This window comes from Symphalangus syndactylus, chromosome 15, assembly GCF_028878055.3.
Source record: "Symphalangus syndactylus isolate Jambi chromosome 15, NHGRI_mSymSyn1-v2.1_pri, whole genome shotgun sequence".
Classification (NCBI taxonomy): domain Eukaryota; kingdom Metazoa; phylum Chordata; class Mammalia; order Primates; family Hylobatidae; genus Symphalangus; species Symphalangus syndactylus.
Window position 1 is genome coordinate 100,841,154 of NC_072437.2, and position 24,187 is coordinate 100,865,340.

At 36.6% G+C, this 24,187-nt stretch overlaps 1 protein-coding gene across 10 annotated transcripts in view; it reads left to right on the plus strand.

The window, feature by feature from the left end:
• NBEA (neurobeachin) overlaps positions 1–24,187 on the plus strand; it is a 731,576-nt gene that overhangs the window by 670,128 nt on the left and 37,261 nt on the right. For all 10 annotated transcript variants that reach the window (XM_055244143.2, XM_055244145.2, XM_063619313.1 and 7 more), the window contains one exon: positions 16,022–16,189. In XM_055244143.2, coding sequence (XP_055100118.2) covers positions 16,022–16,189 — 168 coding nt within the window. The remainder of the gene's footprint in view (positions 1–16,021; positions 16,190–24,187) is intronic.

Sequence of the window (24,187 nt, forward strand, 5' to 3'; positions counted from 1 at the left end):
CACTTGTTACCTGTTTTTTTCTTTTTATTACAGCCATTCTAGTGAATGTAAGGTAATATCTCATTACAATTTTTTTTTTTTTTTTTTGAGACGGAGTCTCACTCTGTCGCCCAGGCTGGAGTGCAGTGGCGCAATCTGGGCTCACTACAAGCTCCGCCTCCTAGGTTCACGCCATTCTCCTGCCACAGCCTCCTGAGTAGCTGGGACTACAGGCACTCACCACCACGCCCAGCTAATTTTTTGTATTTTTGGTAGAGATGGGGTTTCACCTTGTTAGCCAGAGTGGTCTCGATCTCCTGACCTCGTAATATGCCCACCTTGGCCTGGGATTACAGGCGTGAGCCACTGTGCCCAGCCTACAATTTTAATATATATTCCCTAGTGACTAATGATATTGAGCATCTCTTCCTGTATTTATTGAATGCTAAAACATTTTTAGATTTATTTTAATGAAACAGTGATTCATTATAGACACAGAATTTGTGTTCTTCATAGTCAAAGAAGTTTGTATGCCCCCAGAATTAATAATTTTATTACTGATGTGCCTAAATGAAATAGAAAAGTCTTGCTTTTAAAGACAAATCCCCTAGACAGTATTATACCCCAAACTTTTTGAATGTAGGAAAAGCTAATAATTATTAATGATGAGAAACCATTAAATAATTAGTGTTGGTATAAGCTAAACAAGACCTACCTATATCTACAGAAAATGCTACATTCAATTAGTGTGTTGGGTGGTAATGCAATCCAACTAAATAAACTTTCCAGATAAATGAAGTTTCTATATTTTCCTAAGCGAGAACTTTTTTGAAGCATTATGGTTATCTTTTAAGTTTTATTTTATTTTTAATTGACAATTAATAATTGTTTATATTTATGGGGTATACTATGATGTTTTGATATATGTATACAAGTCAGAATAGTTAGCATATCCATCACCTCAAATATTTATCATTGTTTTGTGGTAAAAACATTTAAAATATATTTAAAATATATATATATTTTTATATATATATAAATAATTAACTGCAGTCACTTTGCTGTGCAATAGAACACCAGAGTTTATTCCTCCTAACTGTAACTGTACCCATTGACCAACATTTCCCCTTTTCCTATCCATATCTCCCATCAGCCTCTGGTAACTACCATTCTACTCTCTGCTTCTATGAGTTTGACTTTTTTTAGATTCCATACATAAGTGAGATCATATATTATTTGTGTCTCTGTGCCTGGCCTATTTTATGTAACATAATATCCTCCAGGTTCATTCATGTTGCCACAAATGACAGAATTTCCTGTTATTTTTTAAAGCTGAATATTATTTCATTGTTTATATATACCATATTTTTAAAATCCATTCATTCATTGGTATACACTTAGGTTGCTTCCATATCCTGGTATTATGAATAATGCTGCAGGGAACATGGGAATGCAAATATTCTTTTAGCATATTGCTTTCAGTTCCTTTGGGTAAATACCTAGAGTGATGGCTGGATTATATGGTAATTCTATTTTTAGTTGTTTTTGTTTGTTTGCTTGTTTGTTTTGAGTCAGGATCTCATCTTGCCCAGACTGAAGTGTAGTGGCGCAATCAGTGACCACTGCAGCCTTGAACTCCTGGGCTCAAGTGATCCTCCCACCTCAGCCCCCCAAGTAGCTGGGACCACAGGTGCATGCCCCCACACCCAGCTAATTTTTAAATTTGTTATAGAGATGGAAGAGCCTTGGACTCTTGGGCTCAAGTAATCCTCCCACCTCAGCCTCCCAAAATGCTGGGATTACAGGTATGAGCCACCAAACCAGGCCTATTTTTAGTTTTTTGAGGAATCTCCAAATTGTTTTCCAAAATGGCTTTACTAATTTATGCCACTACTAACAGTGTAGTTGTTCGCCTTTTCTCCACATCTTTGCCAACACTTATCTTTCATCTTTTTTATAATAGCCAATCTAACAGGTATAAGGTGATATCTCACTGTGGCTTTAACTTGCATTTTTCTGATGATTAGAGATGTTGAGCATTTTTTCATATGTCCGTTGGCCATTTGTATGTATTCTTTTGAGAAATGTTTATTTAAATCCTTTGCCCATTTTTAATAGGATTATTTGTTTCCTTGTTGAGTAGTTTCGGTTCCTTGTATTATGGTTCTCTTTCTAAAATTTATTACTACTTTGTTCCCTGCCCTTTTATACAAAGGATGATACTTAATTTTTTACTTAAAAAAGTCGAGTGTATCATCCTGAGTGCCCACTGTCATTCCATGAAGTGATATAATTCCATATCTATTATTTTCTACTTTCTTCTCCAGGTTCTCAGCTATCAGCACAGTTTCTTTAATAGCCCTCAGCCATACCGATGAAAATTGGTAGTTTACAATCTCTTCTAGACTACAAAACCAGATAATTCATTGTATCAAGCCCTTATTATAAGGCTTAAGAATCAGTCAAGTGCTCAGTGAGGCCCTAGAGGAAATGTGAATTTTGTAGCTCTGATAGGGAGTGACTTTAGCCTCTACCTCAAGTTTCACTGGCCACTGCTGATTTGGAAGTTGTGTATCAAAAGATGAAGTGACAAAACCGTCCTTAGCAAATTAATGTTACTACAGGCAGCACCAGGTTAACACTTCTTCTTACATGCAAACAGCTATCTGGCTGGCCTAAGGCACTCTTCGCAGCTAGTGTAGCTGCTTGCATTTCTTTCTCCTCTTTCCTCATTCCAAGACTTAACTGCTGACAACTGCTGCAAATCAGAATGGATACCCTAATCTTAGCCACCTTACCCTATACCCTAGTGATAGTCCTGAGTCATCCTGATATGAAGCTTGACCAGGATATCATAATGGCAATGATAGTGCTTATAGCATATGCCATTTGAGTGTGTATTCTGTGCCAGATACTGTGCTAGAACTTCAGGTGCATCATTGTTTTAATCCTTAAAAAATCACTTTCAGAGGCCAAGGCAGATTGATTGCTTGAGACCAGGAGTTCAAGGACCAGCCTGGGCAACATGGTGAAACCCTATCTCTACTAAAAATACAAAAAAAAAAAAAAAATTAACCAGGCATGGTGGTACATAGTCCCAGTTACTCAGGAGGCTGAGTGAGAGAATCACTTGAGCCCAGGTGGAGAGTGAGCCAACATCACACTCCAGCCTAGGTGACAGAATAAGACCCTGTCTCAAAAAAAAAAAAAAAAAAAAAAATTACCTGAGGAGGTGTTAACCTGAAACCCACTGAGGTAAAAATAATTATTTTTTTTTTTTTGAGATGGAGTCTCACTCTGTTGCCCTGGCTGGAGTGCAGTGGCACAATCTTAGCTCACTGCAACCTCCGCCTCCTGGGTTCAAGTGATTCTCCTGCCTCAGCCTTCTGAGTAGCTGGGATTATAGGCATGCACCATCACACCCGGCTAATTTTTTGTATTTTTAGTAGAGACAGGGTCTCACCATGTTGGCCAGCCTGGTCTCGAACTCATGACCTCAGGTGATCTGCCTGCCTCAGCCTCCCAAAGTGCTGGGATTACAGGCCTGAGCCACCACGCTCGGCCCCATTGAGGTAAATTTACATGCCAAATACCACCACCTTATCAAGGTGTCAGTATTCTTATACACAGTCTCTAGGATAGGTAAGTGGTGGTGGCAAGAGGAGCTGTGGAGGAGAGGAGAAGGGAGAAGAGAAGGAAATCAGAAGCCAGTTCCATAGGGTGAGCAGAAGACGGGAAGAGATGAGAATTGATCCAAGACCAGTAGCATGGTCCAGCCCCAGCAGCTTTTAGGACCTGACTGTCTGTGGTCCCTGTTTCTATATCTTGTACCCTCCACCCTCACCCGTAAGGCTTCCTTTCACTGACAGGAGACCCTCAACTTACAGCTGAGGAAGTACCAGCTCCCTCTGCCCATCTGATATGAGAGGAAGGGTGTCCTTCTTCAATTCTACAAATGGAAGAAATGATACTCATTTACATTCTAAGCTTTGTAGTAATGGGATTTTAGAGCTAGAATACACCTTTATTTGAATGAGGAGACTGAGGCCTAGGAAGGCAAAGTGGTTCATGGAAAGTCTGAACCCAAGTGCTTTTCTAACTAACCATGCTTGGTGTTGCAAGTTGGAACTCTGAATGTAGTGTCCCCTAGTTCCATCTTGAAGTCTGTAAAATCCCACCTGTATTTTGAATTAAATTTAATTTAAAGATTGACTTGCGAACAAAACCATAGTAGAATAATACTGTTTCTACTGCAATATATATTCCAGTCACCAAATTATAAAGAAACTTGGGAATATCCTGTTTGTTATTTGCAAACTGTCTGTATCTGTGCTTGGATGGCCTCCAAACACCTAATTGTGACCCAGACTTAAAATTCAGTTTTCATCAGTGACACTCTGGTCTATCTCAGTATACATGTGATCAATACACAGGTTTTCTTTTAAAAAGTCTCTTTAAAAAACCTGATTCTCACCAGATGGTTTCATGTCATTTGGGTTTTAGAGAATTAACAGATTATTCATTGAAAGGAATAGCCTGAAAAAATAGTATAATACTATAAAGACAATTTAAACTCTGAAGTAGGTTTTCTCTCTTACTGTAAGAGAGAATAAAACACATGAATACAAATTCTGAGTAAAAATTTTTAAAATTTGTAATTGCTCAGAGTACTTATATTGCACATAAATTAAATATAACACATAATTTACTCCTGATACTAACATGACCAGTTTAAGAACTGACTTCTGTTTATGTATACTTCTTACCTGTTATAACTTGTCTTTTTAACATCTAAAGTGCTGATAAGCAGACTTTAATCAAAGTGTGCTTCTTTAAAATAAGCCTCACTGTGTAGCATCCCTGTAAATACATATTAATCCAGCCAGCTGTGTGCAATGCACTAGGAACTGTAAGGATTCATATGTAATTCAGTGAAGCCACTGTTCCTCAAATATTTACTCTCGCAGATTCAAAAGAATTAAGTTTTACAACTGACTAATATATGAAAGATACATATTGTGCATCTCTGGAAATATCAAACGTTCTCAGAAATGAATAGTCCATTTTAATTGTAAGTAGTAAGTTCAACTTGTGTTCATGAAGGAATGAAAGAAGCAAGGCACTGCAGTTTCCCTATATTCTAAACCAAATTCCTATCATTTCATCATAGGAATTAATGAATCTGGTAAGACTTGTGAACTGAACCTTTATTCCATGGAGCAAAAGGCTTCATACAAAATTCTGCGTATTCAGGATAATTAAACTGCCCCAGTCTTTGTTCTCTGCATCACCTGGAAGCAGTGCTGGGTGAAATGGATCGTGTGTAGGAGTGCCTCACTTGAAAAGTGCTTCTTGTTTCTGTGTTGTGCTTCTGGGTTTTCCTTGAAGGAAGTCTGCAGAATGGAAAAGGAAAGCTACCTTGTGTATCAACAGAAAGCGGTATCCATAACACCTATAGCAGCCATTCTTAGTTGCTTCAGAATTAGAGCTAAAGGACAAGCCCACACTGCTGCCTCTGAGAACTGTCTTAAGCATCAGTGCTATGCAAAGACATCTTGTGAAATGTGGCTGCGCGACTCTGCAGCTGCTCCTCTCTCAGTGTCTCCTGTGCTGCTTCAACTTGAAGTTTTCCTTCATAGCACCTTTTTCATAGTTTCTGCTGCTCCAACTCCTGGTCAGTTTTCTCATCCTGCTACCAGGAAATGATCATACTGATCTCTTGCAGAAATAATGTCAGATACCTGTGTTAAAACTCAAAAGTTTAACCAGTTATCTACACATGTTCATACTTGCTGAAGGAATGTTTATTTGGTGAGTATTTATGTAATATACAAAGTCTAGGCACTAATATAAAATATCAAGTATTTCAATTTTCCATAAATTCCTTGAATATAGGCTTTATTTTTTATGTTGTTTTGTAACTTTAAAAGTTTCTAACTTTATATTGGCTGGGTAATTCATACGGGATTTAGTTCTTATGAAATAGGTATAGAGAAAATGTGCTCTAGTATATTTATAATTTTGACTAGGGTTATCTTCATTTATTTGAAAGAGTTCTTTGTAATGAGCCTAAAGTATAAAATGAAAATGTCATATATTCCAAAGAAATGACATTCACAGTGGTAAAAATCCTCCATTTCTTTGTATGGATTAGTATTCTATATCTATGAGTATTCCCTCCTTCTTCTTTCAAACTGTCATTAAGAAATTCAAGGCAAAGATGACAAAATATTATAAAAAGTGATATCATTGATGATTAAATGCCCAGCTTTATTACTGCATGCCAGCAATTGAACAGCAGATATTTGATGCATTTGTAGCAGACTTTACATGTCTACAACCTAATTTCATTTTTTTAAAAAATGAAGCAGTACTTTGTTGTTTAAGTTATGGACAATAACATGTATGTAATTGGTTAGAATTGTTTGTTTTGTAAATACAGTGCCAAGAATTGTGTTTCACTGAAGAGCTGTGAAATACAAAATTTGCTCTCGCTAGAATATCTGGAAAAGTGATACAGACACATTTAGTAGACATTTCAATGCATTCTAAGGTCATTAAGTTTACACATCAAGAATTGGTTTAATTTATCCACACGAAGCTAGGCTTATTAGACTGACTTACTCATGAAACATTAATAAAGCATTGTTTAGTTCTAACCTGATTATAATCTGACCTTCTGACAAAGGACAGAAATAGAAAGTATCTCTGATAACATTACCCTAATGCTGGGTTCATCCATCATAATCTACCCTTTTAAAAATTTGTTTTAGAAAAAGGCCCTTTCACGGATGTGCATTGATAATCTCATCTATCCCTCAGCCCAGCAGATTCCTGGTGCTGCTGAGCCAAGTACAGGCTGTCTGCAGTCAGCAGAGCATGCACAGCCACTGAGGCAGGGGAAGCCAAGCTCCAGTACGGCTCTGCTCATATTGTATTATAACCTTTACAGAATGTCCGTATTTCAAAGAAAATGTTTCCTTTTTAAGCTGGGTTTTTTTTTTAAGTAGATTATACCCCAAATGCAAATGTAAAAATTTGCATTTGGGGTATAATCTACTTTTAAAAACCCCAGCTTAAAAAAGAATTTCAAGCAAATAACATAAGAAATTTTTGGAAGTCTTAATGTAGGAATTCAAAATATCAAGACAGACATCTTGTGTTTGAGTGCCATCTCTGGAACACCTGTTAGCCATGTGTTGTGCTGAACCCCTATTAACTTCAACAGGGATGGCACCAGGTTCTAGAGGCCAAAGAAGAGACCCAGAGCCAGCGAGCATGACATAGAGTTTTACTGGGGACTTACCTATTGGGGAAAGTCCAGTGGTAGCAGGCTGGACAGGAGACCCATATGGCTCAGTGGCAGCAGACTGGACAGCAGAACTGCAACCACTTGCAAAAAACCTGCTGTTTATATCACATTTTTACTTAACACTCCCCCACCCAACCACAACAACCTCTGTCTGGCAACCTTCATTTAACCCAAAACAAAGGGCCTTGAGTCCCATTATGGCCTGAGTTCCAAGAGATGGGCCAGAGGGGGCTCAGATATTCTTCACAGATAAGGAATGGATCTCCAGGTTGGCCACCCCAATTCCCTAGCTTGAGACTCTCAACTGCATTCAGGTGTGTCTGCCATACAGGGTCATTCTCAAGGTTTGTTCAAGTCATCACTGTCAGGTGCAGCTTACCACACACCATGACACTTGGAAGTAAGATACCCTATCTCTTGGAACTGCAGTGTCCTTATTTCTCAAGTTGAGGACTTGTTCGTTCCTTAAGTCTTTACTGAGAGCTACTTATGAGCAAGGCATTATGGAAAATACAAAGAATGGCCATGGATCCTACTCTAAGTGAAGCTAGAGTAGAGAAATTCCTTCGTTCATTCCTTAGTTATGAAGGGGCTATCATGCGCTTCATCCTGCTCTGGGCTCTGGGAACACAAGGATGAGCAACTCAGTGAGTGGCCTCAGAAGGTGCACTCTAGTTAGGACACAGACAAATAAACAAACAGTCCCAGTAAACACTGATAGTGTTTATTCAACAGATGCCTGTTGAGTGTTCCAAGTGATGTTTTATGTGTTTGCAAGGATCCCTGCCGTCCCGGAGCTCACTTTTGACCAAAGGGAGACAGGCGATAGACAATTTTTTAAAAGTGAAATATCTAGTCTCTTAGAAGGTGATCGGTGGTAGAAAATAACACTGCAAGAAAAGGGGACCATGAGTACCTGCAGGGGAGAGAGGTCAGGACAGCCTCCCTGTGGAGGGAGATTAGAGGTAGGCCTGGAGGAGCAGAGGGAGGGAGCCAAGTGACTCTCTTGGGGAAAGAGCATTGTGGGCAAAGGGAACATTAGAGCAAAGGCCTTGCGGCAGGGATGTGCTTGGCAAGGAGGCCAGTGGGCCAGGAAGGGGTAGGCAAGTGGGCACACAGTAGGAAAAGAGGACTGAGTAATAGTGGGGGAGCATCACGCAGGGTCTTGAAGGCCATCTTAAGTACTTTGCCTTTTTACCCTGAGTAACATGTAAAGTCCTTGCAATCTTTTGAGTAGAAGAGTGACTGATCTTCCTTAAATTTTGAAAGAATCACTCTGGCTGCAGTGTTGGGAATGAATGATTCTGCAAAGGTAGAATCAGGGAGATCTGCTAGAAGATAATGTAAGAGATGATGGTGGCTTGGACCGGGGTAGCAGTAAAAGTAGTAAGAAAGTATTGATTCTGGGTGTATTTTAAAATTTGAGCCTATAGTCTCCCTGGGACTTCCTACCGGTGGCCATTTTCCCTCAGGTATCTCTAGTCTTACAGAGGCAGGTGAAGGGCTGGGGATGAGCATGCGGAGTAGTGATGGCTACAGCAGCAGAGATAGATAAATCCACCTTAACAGAATATTTTAGAGAGTTCTGCTAAAATGAAAGCATGGGTGTTTAGTTCCTGTTGTCAACTTGGCCCTTTAGCAGAAATTCTAAGCAGCAGAAAAAGCCAGAGTCAACATGTTTATCCTCCACTAGACCATAATCTTTTTCAGGACGTTGAATGCTTATTCATCTATGTGTCCTCCAAGGCTAATGTCTGACATATGGTAGGTGGTCAGTAATTTGGGGCAGAAGAGAGATTAGACTATATTCACCTTCTTTATTTGCATTTCAGTGGGATCTGCTCCCAAACATGAGAGGTTTTGTCTTGTTTATCACAGTATCCCAGGGCCTAGAACACTGCCTGGCACATAACAGGTGCTCCATGTTGAATGAATGAATGTTCCCTCTGTTTGAAATGCCCTTCTCCCAGATGTCTTTACAGTTCATTTCTTCATTGGGGTCCTTAATTGTCACAAACTCAGAGAAGCCTTCCCTGGCCTCCTCCCCTAAACTAGCAATCCTCCCCCTACTACACATACACCCTACTCCCCATCCTGCTTTTCTGTTTCCTTTGCACTTGTCACCTGCTGACACACCCTGTATCTTACTAATTATCTTAGTTTTTGTTGGTCTCCTCCCACTACAATGTAAACTCTCTTGCAGGGACTTCGGGTTTTTTTGTTCACTGCTATAATCTTACAATCTAGAAGAGGGTCTGTCACAAAGCAGATGGCCAATCAATACTTGCTGAGTATGAATGAATGAGCTTCTTCCCCAGCCCCACCCTCATTACTGACATTTCTTTTATTCCTTCCTCTTGTGACTATCACATCTTTTCCACTGCTTTAATTAATAAACCTATAAATATTTATTAAACAATAATTATCCAATGATAGGTTAAGAGTTAAGGGAAATGCAAGATAAGAATTAGATAAAGTCCCTATCTTCAAAAGGCTTACATTCTAATTGAGGGTATAGTATTGACTTTGGAAACAATGAAGTGCTAATTGGCAATCATCCCATTCATTTGCATAGTACCTCACAGTTTGTTGTAAAATGATTTCACAAGTAAATTTGCATGTGTTATCTTACTCTATTAAGTAACAAGAGGATACTGATGAAAAGTGTTGGGTAGAAATTCATAGAAAAAAACAAGTGAGAGCTGAGAACACAGGAAGCAAACACTGAACTTGAGTAAGAAGGATGGGTAGGTCTTCAAAAAGCAGGAAGACAATGCTTTCAAGCTAGAGAGAAAGAAAGCAAAAGCTCTGAGGTCATACCAGCTACTGTGTGCCCAAGGGCTGTGAAGTGTCTGTGCTAGAGAGGCTAAGGATTTATATCAGGAAGTCCTGAGAAACAGTGGGGAAATGTGGGATGGAGGTTTGAAAGGCCTGAGTCAGACAGGTTATGCTGGGAGGAGCAGTGGCAGCTTTGAAATAGAGAATGGCAATGTGGACATGATGGCTTGACAAGTCTGTCCCACAAGCTGGACACCAGACAGACTGGATTACAGAAGAAGTTTGAAGTATGTTGTAGTAACCCATGTGGAGAGCTGTGAGGGCTGGAAATAATCTTCTGTCTTATACATCCAGAAACAGTCAAGTACTAGAATAATTTAAGCCCCTTAAAATAAACATCAAAGACAACTATATTGTCTCTACTTAAAACAGTTGAATTATTGAAGTTGTAATAGCTACAACTTCAGTCAAATTATGAAAAGAAGATGGCAAAGACACTACAGAAATGACAGTATGGCTTTCTGATTATCTACTTGAATATATGCAACTCTATTTTGAGAATTTTTTAATCCCAAAAGCAGATTTTTGAGGTAATGAGAAAAAGGGATGGGAAATAAATATTTTTGCTCTGGTCTAGAAGAAGACATGGGTATTTAATATTCTTAAATGTTAAAATTCAGGAGAAATACTGTCTCCTCACAGTTAAATTCGGTGTCTACTTTCTTTTTTTCATAAATTTCAGAGAAGCTTTACCTCAAACCTGCTAGAGAAAGAATTCTGTACCATCCAATACTCATGGGACAAAATATAAATTAGAATGAGGGAAATATTATCCATCTAAGAGATATCCTCTCTAGTTTAAATATCACTCTTTATTTCCTTCTTTCCAGATCCCTAGGGTAGAGCTATGGATTGGGAATTGGTTTATCTAGGGTTAACGCAATTGCTTCTGCCTTTAGATATGCAAGTAGAGGGTAAAGAAAGCTATTAAGACCATTATGACACTAATAGCTTAGTAATCAAGTATTTCTTTACATTTTTCCATTGTAAGTGTTGTACTAAAAATCCTGTTTCAAAGTGCCAAATAGGTTTGTATATAAAAATCGTTCTGAAAAGAACAAAATAAACAGATACCAATGACCCGTCAATACTGTTTATAGTAAAGAGTCTTAACGTCAGGCTTCAGCTTTAGACAAGTTGTTATATTTTAATTATTGATAGCTAATGTTCCGTTCTTAGATATTCATTTAATTTTGAACTAGATTTAGCTTTTAAATATGTAAACTGTATCTTCTTTTCTTTACGCACAGTAAGTCGCAAGATGAAAAATCGACAAGACTTTGTTTAACCTCTTACCTCATTGTTCCTTTGTCATTTAATTTTATAATAACAAAGACAAAATTATTTAATTACAATTAATTATTTATTGATTCACTATGCTTCCTCTCTAATATATAGAATAGGGTAAATAACTATAGACATAAATATTTTTAAATTTAATTAAAGACTATTATGAGCATCTATGAGCTAATAAATTTTAAAACTGAGATAAAATGGATGAATACTGAGAAAAATATTTAAAATGTCAAAATTGAGACTGACAAGATTTATGAAAATTTAAATGGTAAAATCTTCCCATCCCCTCCTCAAAATTCAAGGCCCATATTACATTACACGTAAAATCTACCAAATTTTCAACAGATAATGAATTCATTTTCTTATACAAATTGTTCCAGGAAGCATGGAAAGCTATCCAGCTAATTTTATGAGGCTAGTGGGATCTTAATTCCAAAAATAGTGAAGGGGAGGAAAAAGAAATAACGCTTATTTCATGTATGGCTATAAATATAAAAATTCTAAATGAGTTATTATCAGTGTTATCAAATGTGTGTGTATATGCCTGTGTGTGTGTGTGTGTGTGTGTGTGTGTGTGTGTGTGTGTGAACTGCATCAGGACTAAGTAGAGTTTAACCCTTAAGATCAGGAAAAAGACAGGGATTTTCCCCATCACCACTGCTGTTTTACATAGTTCTTAAGGCTAAGAACAATTCTATAAGAAAAAAAAAAGTTATAGGTGTAACTACTAAGAGTTGCTACGAAAACAATCACCTTCTAGAGATCAGTATCATTGTTCTACATCATTAATAACCAAGTATAAAATATAGTTTTAAAATATTACAGTTGCATCAAAATTTATGAAGTATCTGGGAATAAACTTAACCAAGAACACTAAGATAAAACTTTTATGGAGAAAATTTTATTTTTTAACTCTAATAAAGGACATAGAAAATGATCTGTATAAATCAAGATATTTGGGGACCTTGGATACTAAAACCTAATGTCAGTGTTCACAAATTAATTTATAAATTGATTGGCATTGCAATCAAATTCTTTTGATATATCTATACACTTAATGTAAAAGTTACAAAAGAAGAATAAATGTTCCTGAATAACCTAGTTTATCCTGAAAAAAAGAATAAATTCTAGCACATATTGAGATATGTAAGAAATAAGATAATTAAGATAAATTAAGGTAATAATAGAAATGAAAAATATAGAAAGCTGGACACACACATATGTTGACATGATAGATACATAGAAGAGACAGCAAAAGAATATAAAGATAAAATAAATGAAGATAGTAATAGAAATGAAAAATATAGAAAGCTGGGCACACACATATCTAGACATGATAGATACAGAGGAGAGAGAGCAAAAGAAAAAGGGAGGAAGAAGGCTGGGCTTCTTCTATGTAGATGATGATGTTATCTGTAAATAATGGCAGTTTTATGTCTTCGTTTCAAATATATATTCCCACAGTAAAGATAATACCATACATCCCTGAAAAAGGAATTTTTGTTTAATAGATGGTATTGGAAAAACTCACTCACTATATAAACAAAAATAATACTGGACCCATATCTAATATCATATATGAATGAAAGTAGATCTAGATTAATTAAAGATCAAAATATGAAAAGTAAAACCATAAATATAAAGCTAATTGATAAAAGTATAGTTATCTCTGTAATTCAAGACAAAACCTCAAAGCATAAACATTTTTAAAACATGATTTGATGATCTCAAAATTAAGAAAATATATCCAACAAAGAACATGGATAAAGTTAATAGATATATGACATTTGGGAGAATGCATTTGCAGTGTTTCAAACCAACAAGGAACTCTTATCTAAAATATATAAATCAGGCCAGGTGCGGTTGCTCACATCTGTAATTCCAGCACTTTGGGAGGCCGAGGCAGGCGGATCACATGAGCTCAGGAGTTTGAGACCAGCCTGGGCAACATGGCGAAACCCTGTCCCTGCAATACAAAAATACAAAATACAAAATACAAAAATTAGCCAGGCACGGTGGTGCATGCCTGTAGTCCCAGCTACTCAGGAGGCTGAGGTGGAAGGATCGCTTGAGCCCAGGAGGTGGATGTTGCAGTGAACTAAGATCGCAACACTGCACTCCACCCTGGGCCATAGAGTGAGATCCTGTCTAAAAAATAATAATAATAAAATTAAATACATAAATCAACAATATAAAGACAAGAACCTCCAGTTTTTAAATGGGTAAGGGATATGAACAGGAAATTTACAGAAGAGGAAACCCAAAAGACCAACAAGCATATTAAAAAGATGTCAAATCTGTTAGTAATTTGAGGAATACAAATTAAAACAATGAGATATTGTTTTGTATCTCTTATACTGGCCAAAATTAGAAACCTGGATAATACTAAGAGTTGATGGAGATAAGGATGTATAGAAACTGTCATGCATTGCTAAAGAGTGGGCATGGATGACTCACATTAAGTAGGCACTCCTAGTTCTATTCCAGATTATAAATCCCAAAGAAATTCTCACAAAGATCCTAAAGGGGCATTTATCACAGGCTTGTGTCATGGGGATTAGAGGCAGCCTGGTGTTTATTACCAGGGGAGTTTTGTGCAGCCATGAGAAGCAATGGGCTAGTCACACAGTGACACAGGTAGATTTTTAAAATAATACTAAGTGAGAAAAGTAAGGAACAAAATGAAATTTTTAACCCTATATATTTTTATAGTTCAAAAGTATATCCACAAAAGAATGAGTAATATTTTATAAGGGCACGTGCAAACAAAAGGAGAAACATTAAATACATTATAGTTATTGCCTGTGGTGGTGGAAGGAAATGAAAATAGGAGATGGAGATAAAAGAGAAAAAATACATTTTAAAAGCTCAAATTATTGAAAAGTCATCATTCCCACTACCACTCATGATTCCATTAGGTATTTTATTCAACAATGGTTTTACTCTAATAGAGATAATAGTAAATTTCATCAAACCTTTCTTTAGTGGTATCTATAAGATATATTTGTAGTGAATGCGCTTAGCTGATCATGTTGGTAAAATCTTCCTTTAAATTATGTATCTGATTCCATAACTAAATTGGATTCCTGTGAATAGACTTGAGCAGTAGTTACTCAATAATGAACCTCTATTTATTCATTTTTTAAATCCCTTCATTTATTGCATCAGACCCTGAAAATATTACTAAATAATTAGACTGACCTTTTTTCTTAATTGAATAGTTACAGAGAATTGACAAAATCATTTATACAAATTGACCAAACTAATATAGACATAATACAGAATTTTAACCATCTCTTCTTTCAGACTTTGTCTCATTTCCTGTGTTCTACTCTGAACTGTTATTTCAAGATCGATGAGATAGACAATATAGAAATTCTGTTTAGCTTTAGTACGGAAACTGTTCTTTCATAAAATGTCATTGTTTACATTGCTGAATGAGAAACATCCACACTAATTGGTGTAGATGAAATACAAAAAAAATTTGAAAGGAGTAAATAAGGAAAGGGATTGAAGGGAATAAATTACTAGTTAAATGTGATCACAGGAAAAGTTGAAAAGTATTATTTATAATATTTTACATACTTAAAAAATGAAAAGCAGTTTTTGGCAATCTAATTCAAGAAATCATTTATTCATTAAGTGAATTCCAAATTGGTTTCAACACCATGGAAATCACAGAGAATGACTTTGTTCACATATTTAGTGACAGCCGTAATTTAGAAAATTGTCTTACATGGCTATGCATAGCTGAAATTTACGAAGCTAGATGTACAGCTCTTTTTCATGTTGTTGAAATCAGTGTCCTCTTTAAATCAATAGGAAGTTGATGATACATGACTGCAGTAAGTGAGAGGCGTAGTGAGCCATGCACCATCACTACTTATTTCACGGACCTGAGCAAGACTCCCTACCTACCTGTCAAGACACCTCTAGGAAGCTTCTGATGGCTTCTTAGGAAATAAAAAGGCCTTTTTTTTTTTTTTTTTCTGTTTATGGAAACTTAGTATGGCCCTTGACTCTCAGTAATTTATATTTCTTTCCCATTAGCTAGCAAACATCCAGAATTGCCCAGTGATTCCCAAACTGTGTAATAGCTGAGTTAATTCATAGCAGAAGAAAGACATTCCCTTCTAGTCATCTCAGAGGTAAGCTGCAGGACTCCAGGCAGGAAAATAAATGTACATCAGAGTTTCTCATAAAATTGCTTAATTTCAAACTAATATTTAAAAACGAGAAATGAAATTGTTGTAACATGGTATTAACAAGGTATTTTAAATTGTTTTTCTTTTAAACATGAGTGTGTTTTTATAAGAAATTTATTTATGTTAAATCATATTGTGTACCTAATGGAGCCAAGAGAAAGTTTGGCATTTTAGAAAGGGAAAATTTTCATTTAGGTCTCTGTATTTTCATTTAGGTGTCTGTAAAATACTACTGAGGTAGTATTTTTCCATTTCTAGGAACTGAAGATCTGATACATAAATCAAGTGTAGAAATTTAAGGAGCATATTCTCCTTTTTCAAAGTTAAAAAAAAGGATATGAAAGTGTACTAAGTTTTGATGGTCTCTCATTTCTTTCTTGACTCATTTCAGGCCCTAGAAAGTGAATTTGTTTCTTGCCAACTTCATCAGTGGATCGACCTTATATTTGGCTATAAGCAGCGAGGACCGGAAGCAGTTCGTGCTCTGAATGTTTTTCACTACTTGACTTATGAAGGCTCTGTGAACCTGGATAGTATCACTGATCCTGTGCTCAGGGAGGTAGGTGTTAAGTCCCATATTATTCCAAAAATTTCTGTCATCTCTCAAACACAAATTTGACATTCCATCTCTTTCTGTATAATTTTGTTTTCAACATAACTTCTTACAAAACATAGATTTCAGGTTCTTGACCTATGTGGAAAACTTGGAAAAAGTCCCAAAACAAGTAATGAGACCAGTATGTGGCTCCTTTTTAAATTGCAGGCACTTTTAATATACTTCTATATCTATATTTTATTTTTCTTACTTCAAAATTTACATTAAAATATGTAATGCTTTGTGTGTGTTATTAATAAATGAAACCTAGCTGAATATTTAAATAGGAATATTTCACATTAAAATAATCTGCCACTGTGGCTATTCTTAAAAATAAAAGCACAAGTGCTAGGATTACAGGCTCAGTGGCTCTTGCCTGTAATCCCAGCACTTTGGAAGGCCAAGGCAGGCGGATGGCTTGAGCCCAGGAGTTCGAGACCTGGCCAATATGCTGAAAACCCATCTCTACAAAAAATACAAAAATTAGCAGGGTGTGGTGGTGCAGGCCTGTGATCCCAGCTACTGCAGGGGCTGAGGTGGGAGGATCGCTTGAACCCAGGAGGCAGAGGTTGCCATGAGCCAAGATTGCACCACTGCACTCCAGCCTGGGTGACAGAGCGAGACCCTGTCTCAAAAAAATAATAAATAAATAAAAGGAACATTTCTACCTTTTAGACAGAATACTCAAAAAAATGCATGAATGAAATAGATGCAGTTGTGCTATTTTGTTCTTATGTGTTTTCAATCTGAAATGTTTATAGCTAACAGTTGGGAATTATGTGCTGTAGTATGTGTATAGTATTTTTAGTGAAAATATTCATATAAAATATTACTTAAATCACTTCTACATTGCACAAAATGATTTCAGATAAGTGGAAAGAGTGAAGATGCAACAGCTGCTACATAAGTGTTGCTTCAAGGAAGTGATATCCCAGTCTTCCATTCTACCAGATATCTGCCATCTGTCGTATGCAAAACAAGTAATCATTTCTGCATCTCCAGCCAGTGGAATGCTTTTCTTATTTTTTATTTTCAAGGTGGAAAACTTGTAGATGGGAGCAATGAAGCTCTACAGAAAAATTTGCATTCATAAGTTTATTTCTTATATACCTCTATAAAATTAAAATGACTCCATTTGCATGGTTCAAGCAGAGAAGAGGAAAAGGAAGGGAAGAGCCTCATAATCATTGATCCTTGGACCCTTAGGGCAAAATATTCTGAGAACACGTTGCAAGCATATTATTAGGGGCAATATTGTACCATATTGTGTGCACAAGAAGATAAAATTATTGCCTGAAGCCAAGAGAAAAACATAGAGACAGAATGAATGAATGAGAGAGAAGGCAGGTATTATGAAATTGGCTGGTGAAATAAGGAATTTTCTCTACAAATCATTACACTCACCCAACTGAGTATCCCCAGTTATGTGTAAATTGTAATCTGATTATTTGGTAGGAGATAATTCTGAGCTTAATTATTCTCTTAACTATACACCCTTGCTTATTACACGCCTGTTTTATTAAATACTTTATAAACTATTCTTTTAAGGCTAATACCTTTTAGAATCAGAAAAAAAAAGAAAACAATTGTAATACTTCATCCTTATATTCCAAGATCAACTCTGAATTGTCTTTTGACTTCTAAATGTCATAGACATTTTTGCTTTTGGATATTTTGTTATACATTTTTACCCATTACAATAAAGTTCTGTTCTTATAAAGAAAGTTGAAAGTTAATCCTGTTGGGCAAAACAAATTAAATACATTAAACACAAAATAAAATAAATTAAATACATTAAATACAAAATAAAATACATTAAACATCTTATATGTGATGAAAGTGCAAGGCAGCATTAATTGACAGAAAAATAGCAGGTTTTTCTAATTTAAATGAGGGTTTAAAAAGAGACAACTGAAAGAATTTGAAAATGAAATTAAAATGGAAACTTTCTTTACATGGATACAGTGTTCATTATTTGAATCTTATCAAAATACCTGTTTCTACAAAATAACACATCATTGCTTTGGACAGTGAAAGAATTGCGTATAAAGCTTTGTTAATGTAGAACTTCTTAATGAAACATTACATAGAAATGTAAAATGTAAAAATTAAAAATTAAAAATTGTTTTCTGTTGAATGGGAATGATTCAAGCATATGTTGGCATATTATATAGATGGTCTGAAAAATATCTTGTATTACAGCTTTATGACCTTCTAGTGATGCAGACTGTCTACTGCTAGGGTGCCTCAGCTCAGGACTCTGGCTCCTTTCAGCATGCTCATTCAAAGCACATAATTGCCAGACACTCAGGTTTCATTAGAGAGACCCAGAGTCATACTGTGAAATGTATGTTCTTTCTCCCCAAACCCCTTGCCCACTTCCTCAACCCTATAATTCTGTGTCAGTTCTTAGAACACTATACATGTGAAGGAGCGCATACCTGGAATACTCTTACTTCCCTTCCCCCAGCCCCCAGAGGCCTGAGCACACATCAGCAGAGAGGTTTATCATGATCCCGTGGACCTGTGTGGACTCAAGACTGCTTAGGAAGAGCCTCTATCTCCTTGTGACCACTAGGGGGCCATTTAGTACAGTGTAGACATAACAGATTAAATGATTTCAAAGGATGCTAGTAAATTTCCCCTTTCCCACTTCCCACCATTCGCCCCTCTAACATATTCCCGTTGCTGTTAATGCCAGTTAGCCAAGTAGAAGCTAACAGATTCCCACAAAGACAGTTCTGTACTAACATTTAAGAATGTGAGGAATAGTGTCCTCCAAAGGACGAGAGCCCACCTGAATCCTGTGAGCTGGGTAAGTGAGGCCGAGTCATTCAATCTCACTTTACCTCAGTTGCTCTCTCTGTAAATACATCTATTGTTATAAGAAAGAACCCAGATAAAATGGAGTGAAGTACAGCATATTCATTATTTAGTGCTCATTTATGCACCCTTACCTATATACAACCCCTATGAGTAGACCATGTAGGAGGCACAATACCTTTTTTTAAAACATCCTTGTTGAGTTCCTGGAGGTCTTGTACTGCTGTGTCATGACTTGAGAGAGTTGATTCCCACCTAAGTGGTTGGACACAGACTCTTGGAAAAAGCAGAGTTTAAGATATTAACCCTTTTATTGAGCTCAATACATTTATTTTATTTGATAGTTTATCTTAGTATTTTCAAAATACAACGATTGTACAGTTCATATAGATAAAACCAAAGGAAGGCTAATTATGGCTACACTAAACTCCAACTAGCCTAAGATGGATTTTTTCATGCTTAAATTAAACACTAATTTAAAAAGAGAAATATTTAATATATGAATATCTACATATGTCTCCTTTGTAAAAAAAAAAAAAAAAAAAATTCTACTACCTGCCTATAACTAGTTTTGAAGTTAGCGCTAAAGTTTGAGAAATGGCTTAAGGTTATTGACTCATTCTTCCTTGACAGGTGAAATCATGAAGCAGCACTAACCACAGCAATTATGGCATTAAAATGTCAAGAAATTAGAGGTCAGAATAACAGATAATTTTCTTCTCTATGTCAGATTGAAAATTGACATTCTTTGACAGTTTAGGAACTCTGGCTGAGAAAATTATGACAGCTTAACTTATTTTATACTTGTAAAGCAGTAATTGATAATAAACTTTATCATGACAGCCTCTGGGCAGAAACATGACAGTACAGTTCTGGTACAAAGCTCTTCTTAATATGTAAACACTAGATCTGTTGGATAGTAGATATTATTTAAATTGTCTAAAGTCTTGGCTTACATCATAATCTTCTATGCACTTTTTTTCATAGATGAGCTCTACTATTTGAGCAGTTTTTCAAGCATTATAAAGAATATTTTTTCTTATCCATTTTTATATATTAAGAAGAAGTATATGATCTGATTTATATTTTTACTTAGTAAATGATGACCAAGAAACTTCATCCTGTGACCTGCTTAGGAAAGAGAATATTCTGGTTGGTAATCATTTAGTCCCATGGTTTTCTAACACCTTGATGCTCAAATGTGGCCCATAACCCAGAAGAATCAGCATCACCTGGGAACTTGCTAGAACTTCAGCCTCTCAGCCTTCCCCAACCAACTAAATATATGTAATGAGATCCCTATGCAACTTGTTTGAGACGTTAACTTTTAAGAAGCACTGCTCTACTAAAGGTCTGTTAGGATCATTTGGAAAGCTTTTTTTTTCCCCTACAAAAGTACAGAGAATGGTACAATGAACCTCCATGTACCTATCACCCAATTTCAAAAATTTAAAACCATTTCATCAAAACCTCACCCCTCCCCTTGTATTTTTTTTTTTCTTTCAGAGACAGTCTCACTCTGTTACCCAGGCTGAAGTGCAGCGGCTTACTGCAACCCACCTCCCAGGTTCAAGCAATTCTCCCACCTCAGCCTCCCAAGTAGCTGAGATTACAGACACCCACAACCGCGCCTGGCTAATTTTTGTATTTTTAGTAGAGACAGGGTTTCACCATGTTGGCCAGGATGGTCTTAAACTCCTGACCTCAGGTGATCCGCCCGCCTCAGCCTACAAAAGTGCGAGGATTACAGGCATGAGCCACTGTGCACGGCCCCCCTGTACTATTTTTAAGTACACATGTGATACCCATCTAACTTCCCATCCACTCTATCTTCCCCATCACATGGGTATCTCAGAATATCCAGGGAAAGGCTTCAAGCAAGTCTTATTTTGAAAAAAAAAAATTATCTAGGAATTTCCCACATATTCCCAATTAAAAACCGTTAATCTGGCCTAACACTCTCATTAAATAATTTTTTGTTTGTTTGTTTTGAGACAGAGTCTTGCTCTGTCGCCCAGGCTGGAGTGCAGTGGCGCAATCTCGGCTCACTGCAAGCTCCGCCTCCTGGGTTCACGCCATTCTCCTGCCTCAGCCTCCTGAGTAGCTGGGACTACAGGAGCCCGCCACCACGTCCGGCTAATTTTTTGTATTTTTAGTAGAGATGGGGTTTCACCGTGTTAGCCAGGATGGTCTCAATTTCCTGATCTTGTGATCCGCCCACCTCGGCCTTCCAAAGTGCTGGGATTACAGGCGTGAGCCACTGCGCCTGGCCTAAATAATTTTTTCAGCTGGGCATGATGGCTCACGCCTGTAATCCCCACACTTTGGGAGGCCGAGGAGGCTGGATCACTAGGTCAGGAGTTCAAGACCTGTCTGCCTCAGAGTATGATTATATTGTATGCCATAGGCAACAAAAATGGATAGAAAGATGGGAATGAGATTGTAAGTTGTATCACAGCTCAACCATTAGTATTTGAGTGACATGAAGTCAGTCACTTGAATTTTATGTACCTGTATTTTCTCACCTAAAAAAATGATGACAGAGATGATACCTAATTCATAGGAGAAAAATATGTGAAAATACTTAAACTATAAAGCACTACACAGGCATTATTACCTAAAGGCATAATTAAATGAAGTTATCTTAGAAGAACTTTTGTTTCGATAATTTCATTATATATGACACCAAAACTATCAATTTAATTTAAAAAAATCTGTTAGCAACAGAGAAAATAAGTTAATTTGTTTTAATATTATTTAGTAAAAAGAAGCAGTTGTGGCTTTTAAATTTATTTTCAATACTGTCTCCAAAATTTTATAAAGATGGCCTAATTGCAGCCCACTTATTGCCTGTAACATTCTTTCTTGATCTAAATTAGTATTAGCATTTATATCCTTTATTATCCTTTATATTTTTAAAAGTTTTACATTAGGCCAGGTGCTGTGGCTCACGCCTGTAATCCCAGCACTTTGGGAGGCCGAGGTGGGCAAATCACGAGGTCAGGAGATCGAGACCATCCTGGCTAACACGGTGAAACCCCGTCTCTACTAAAAATACGAAAAAATAGCTGGGCGTGGTGGCGGGCGCCTGTAGTCCCAGCTACTCGGGAGGTTGAGGCAGGAGAATGGTGCAAACCCGGGAGGCGCAGCTTGTAGTGAGCGAAGATCGTGCCACTGCACTCCAACCTGGGCGACAGAGTGAGACTGTCTGAAAAAAAAGTTTTACTTTAGTGTCATTAGTTTTCTGTTCATATTATCAAATGAATTAGCATCACTATTACTGGCATTAAAGTTGTACTGGTTCAGCAAGAGAAAAAAATTGAGTCAATATTTCAACAGAAGCTGTAAGCATATACCAGACAAGTTATTAACAAGATACTAAGTTCTGAGCTTGTCATAATACTTGTCATCATTCTATAGTTGACATTGCCAAACTGAAAATGATTTCAATGGCTTCTTTTTAACGGTGAGAGGTATGCACATAAGTCTATCATAAAAGGCTGTTTTGCTGGCAGCTATTAGAACATACGAGCCATTGCAATATTTATTTATAGATATACACATTTATTTATGCTGGAAATATTAAAGTATTAAGTAGTTTTTAATATTACCAACAGTCACAAAAATGTGGCATTTTTAGTCTAATTTTCTGTTAATATTTCTTGGTTTTCTTAGCTTATAGTTTCTTTCTCTACCTTTTTCTCAATCTGACAGGGATAACACCGCCTCCCTTTGGATCTGCTGTGGTGAAAATATGCCCATAGGAAGTAGGCTAGATTACTTCAGTTTTTATTTTCTTGCTGAAATATTCCTTGTTACTACAGAGAATTGACATGATAGGGCTGTCAAGAACCAGAAGATAGATGTGTCTTTAACCAAAACAGCTGCAGTGCTGGCTTTTCTGAGAAGATGAATTCATAAAATTTATAAGACAAAAAATTAACACACTTTTTCATCCTGATAATGTAAATGAAGGGTAATTTAAAGGCCCATAATGACAACATTGAGGGCCTCTACAATCATTGCCTTCCTTGAATTCTTTCTATTATTCTTTATTCTTTCTATGAATCCTTTATCCCTCAGCCTTTCCTCCCCCCATTTCTGACTGTCTTTGATATGACAAGGAATATCAACACCACCTGCCCGATCTGCGTGAATGAGTTGTAGCACAAGGTTATCCATTTACAGATGCCGTGATGCCTAATTGTCTTCATATGGAGGATATCCAGGGTTCTCCTGGGCAGTTATTCTGAGAAGTGATTGCAACAAATGATCACAAAGTGGTTGATAAAGATTTCTTAAAACCATCTTAATTTCCCCCTATAATTACTGCATGTTTTACTGGGATGAAAATTTTAACAGATTCAAAAGCCAGATTAAAATGGAAAGAAAACCCCTACATTTTAATTAGTGGAGTGAAAATACATATTTGGTGTTCTTTAAAGCTAAAGGATCATTTTGGGAACACGAAAAATACCATGATTCCTAAAACTAATAAGGATATAGGTTCAAATATATTTGTTATGTGTTTCTCACTGCAAAGGTTTACACTGAGAGCCATAAGGCTTGCACTGCAGAGGTTTGATGAAAAAGGTTTTAATATAGAAATTAGTATCAAGGAAATTAATGACACACGTTTAATTTTGATTAGTGAATAAATCTTTAATTTAGATCTATCTTACCTCCTCATAACTACTGCAGTACTTCACTAGGCCATGGTCGTCAATCGTCCACTAGAAAAGCATAAATAATGCAGCTAGTCAAAGTTGGATGTATGTCGTTTATGTGACTTGTGCCTCTTTCTCTGCTTTGTGTTATTTTTATTGTGTGGTGTTGAGACGTGCCAATTATTGATTTTCAGAAATTAACAGCAAGTACTTTCACAAGCATCTAAAGCCATATTTTACTCAAGGGAAGAAGGGTGAAAATTGCAGCCTCTGCCGTTTATAATAGAAATAGCTGGAAGGGATTTCCTCATCTTGTATTAACATAGATTTCACTTCTATAACACAGTTGTTACCTCAGCATAAATTAACAGTTATTCAAAACATATCGCATGCTTCAATTTGTTGAAATAGCTATTACTCCATCTAAGTACCTAGGCATTTCAGTTAGATATTTAGAACTCATTTTTAAACA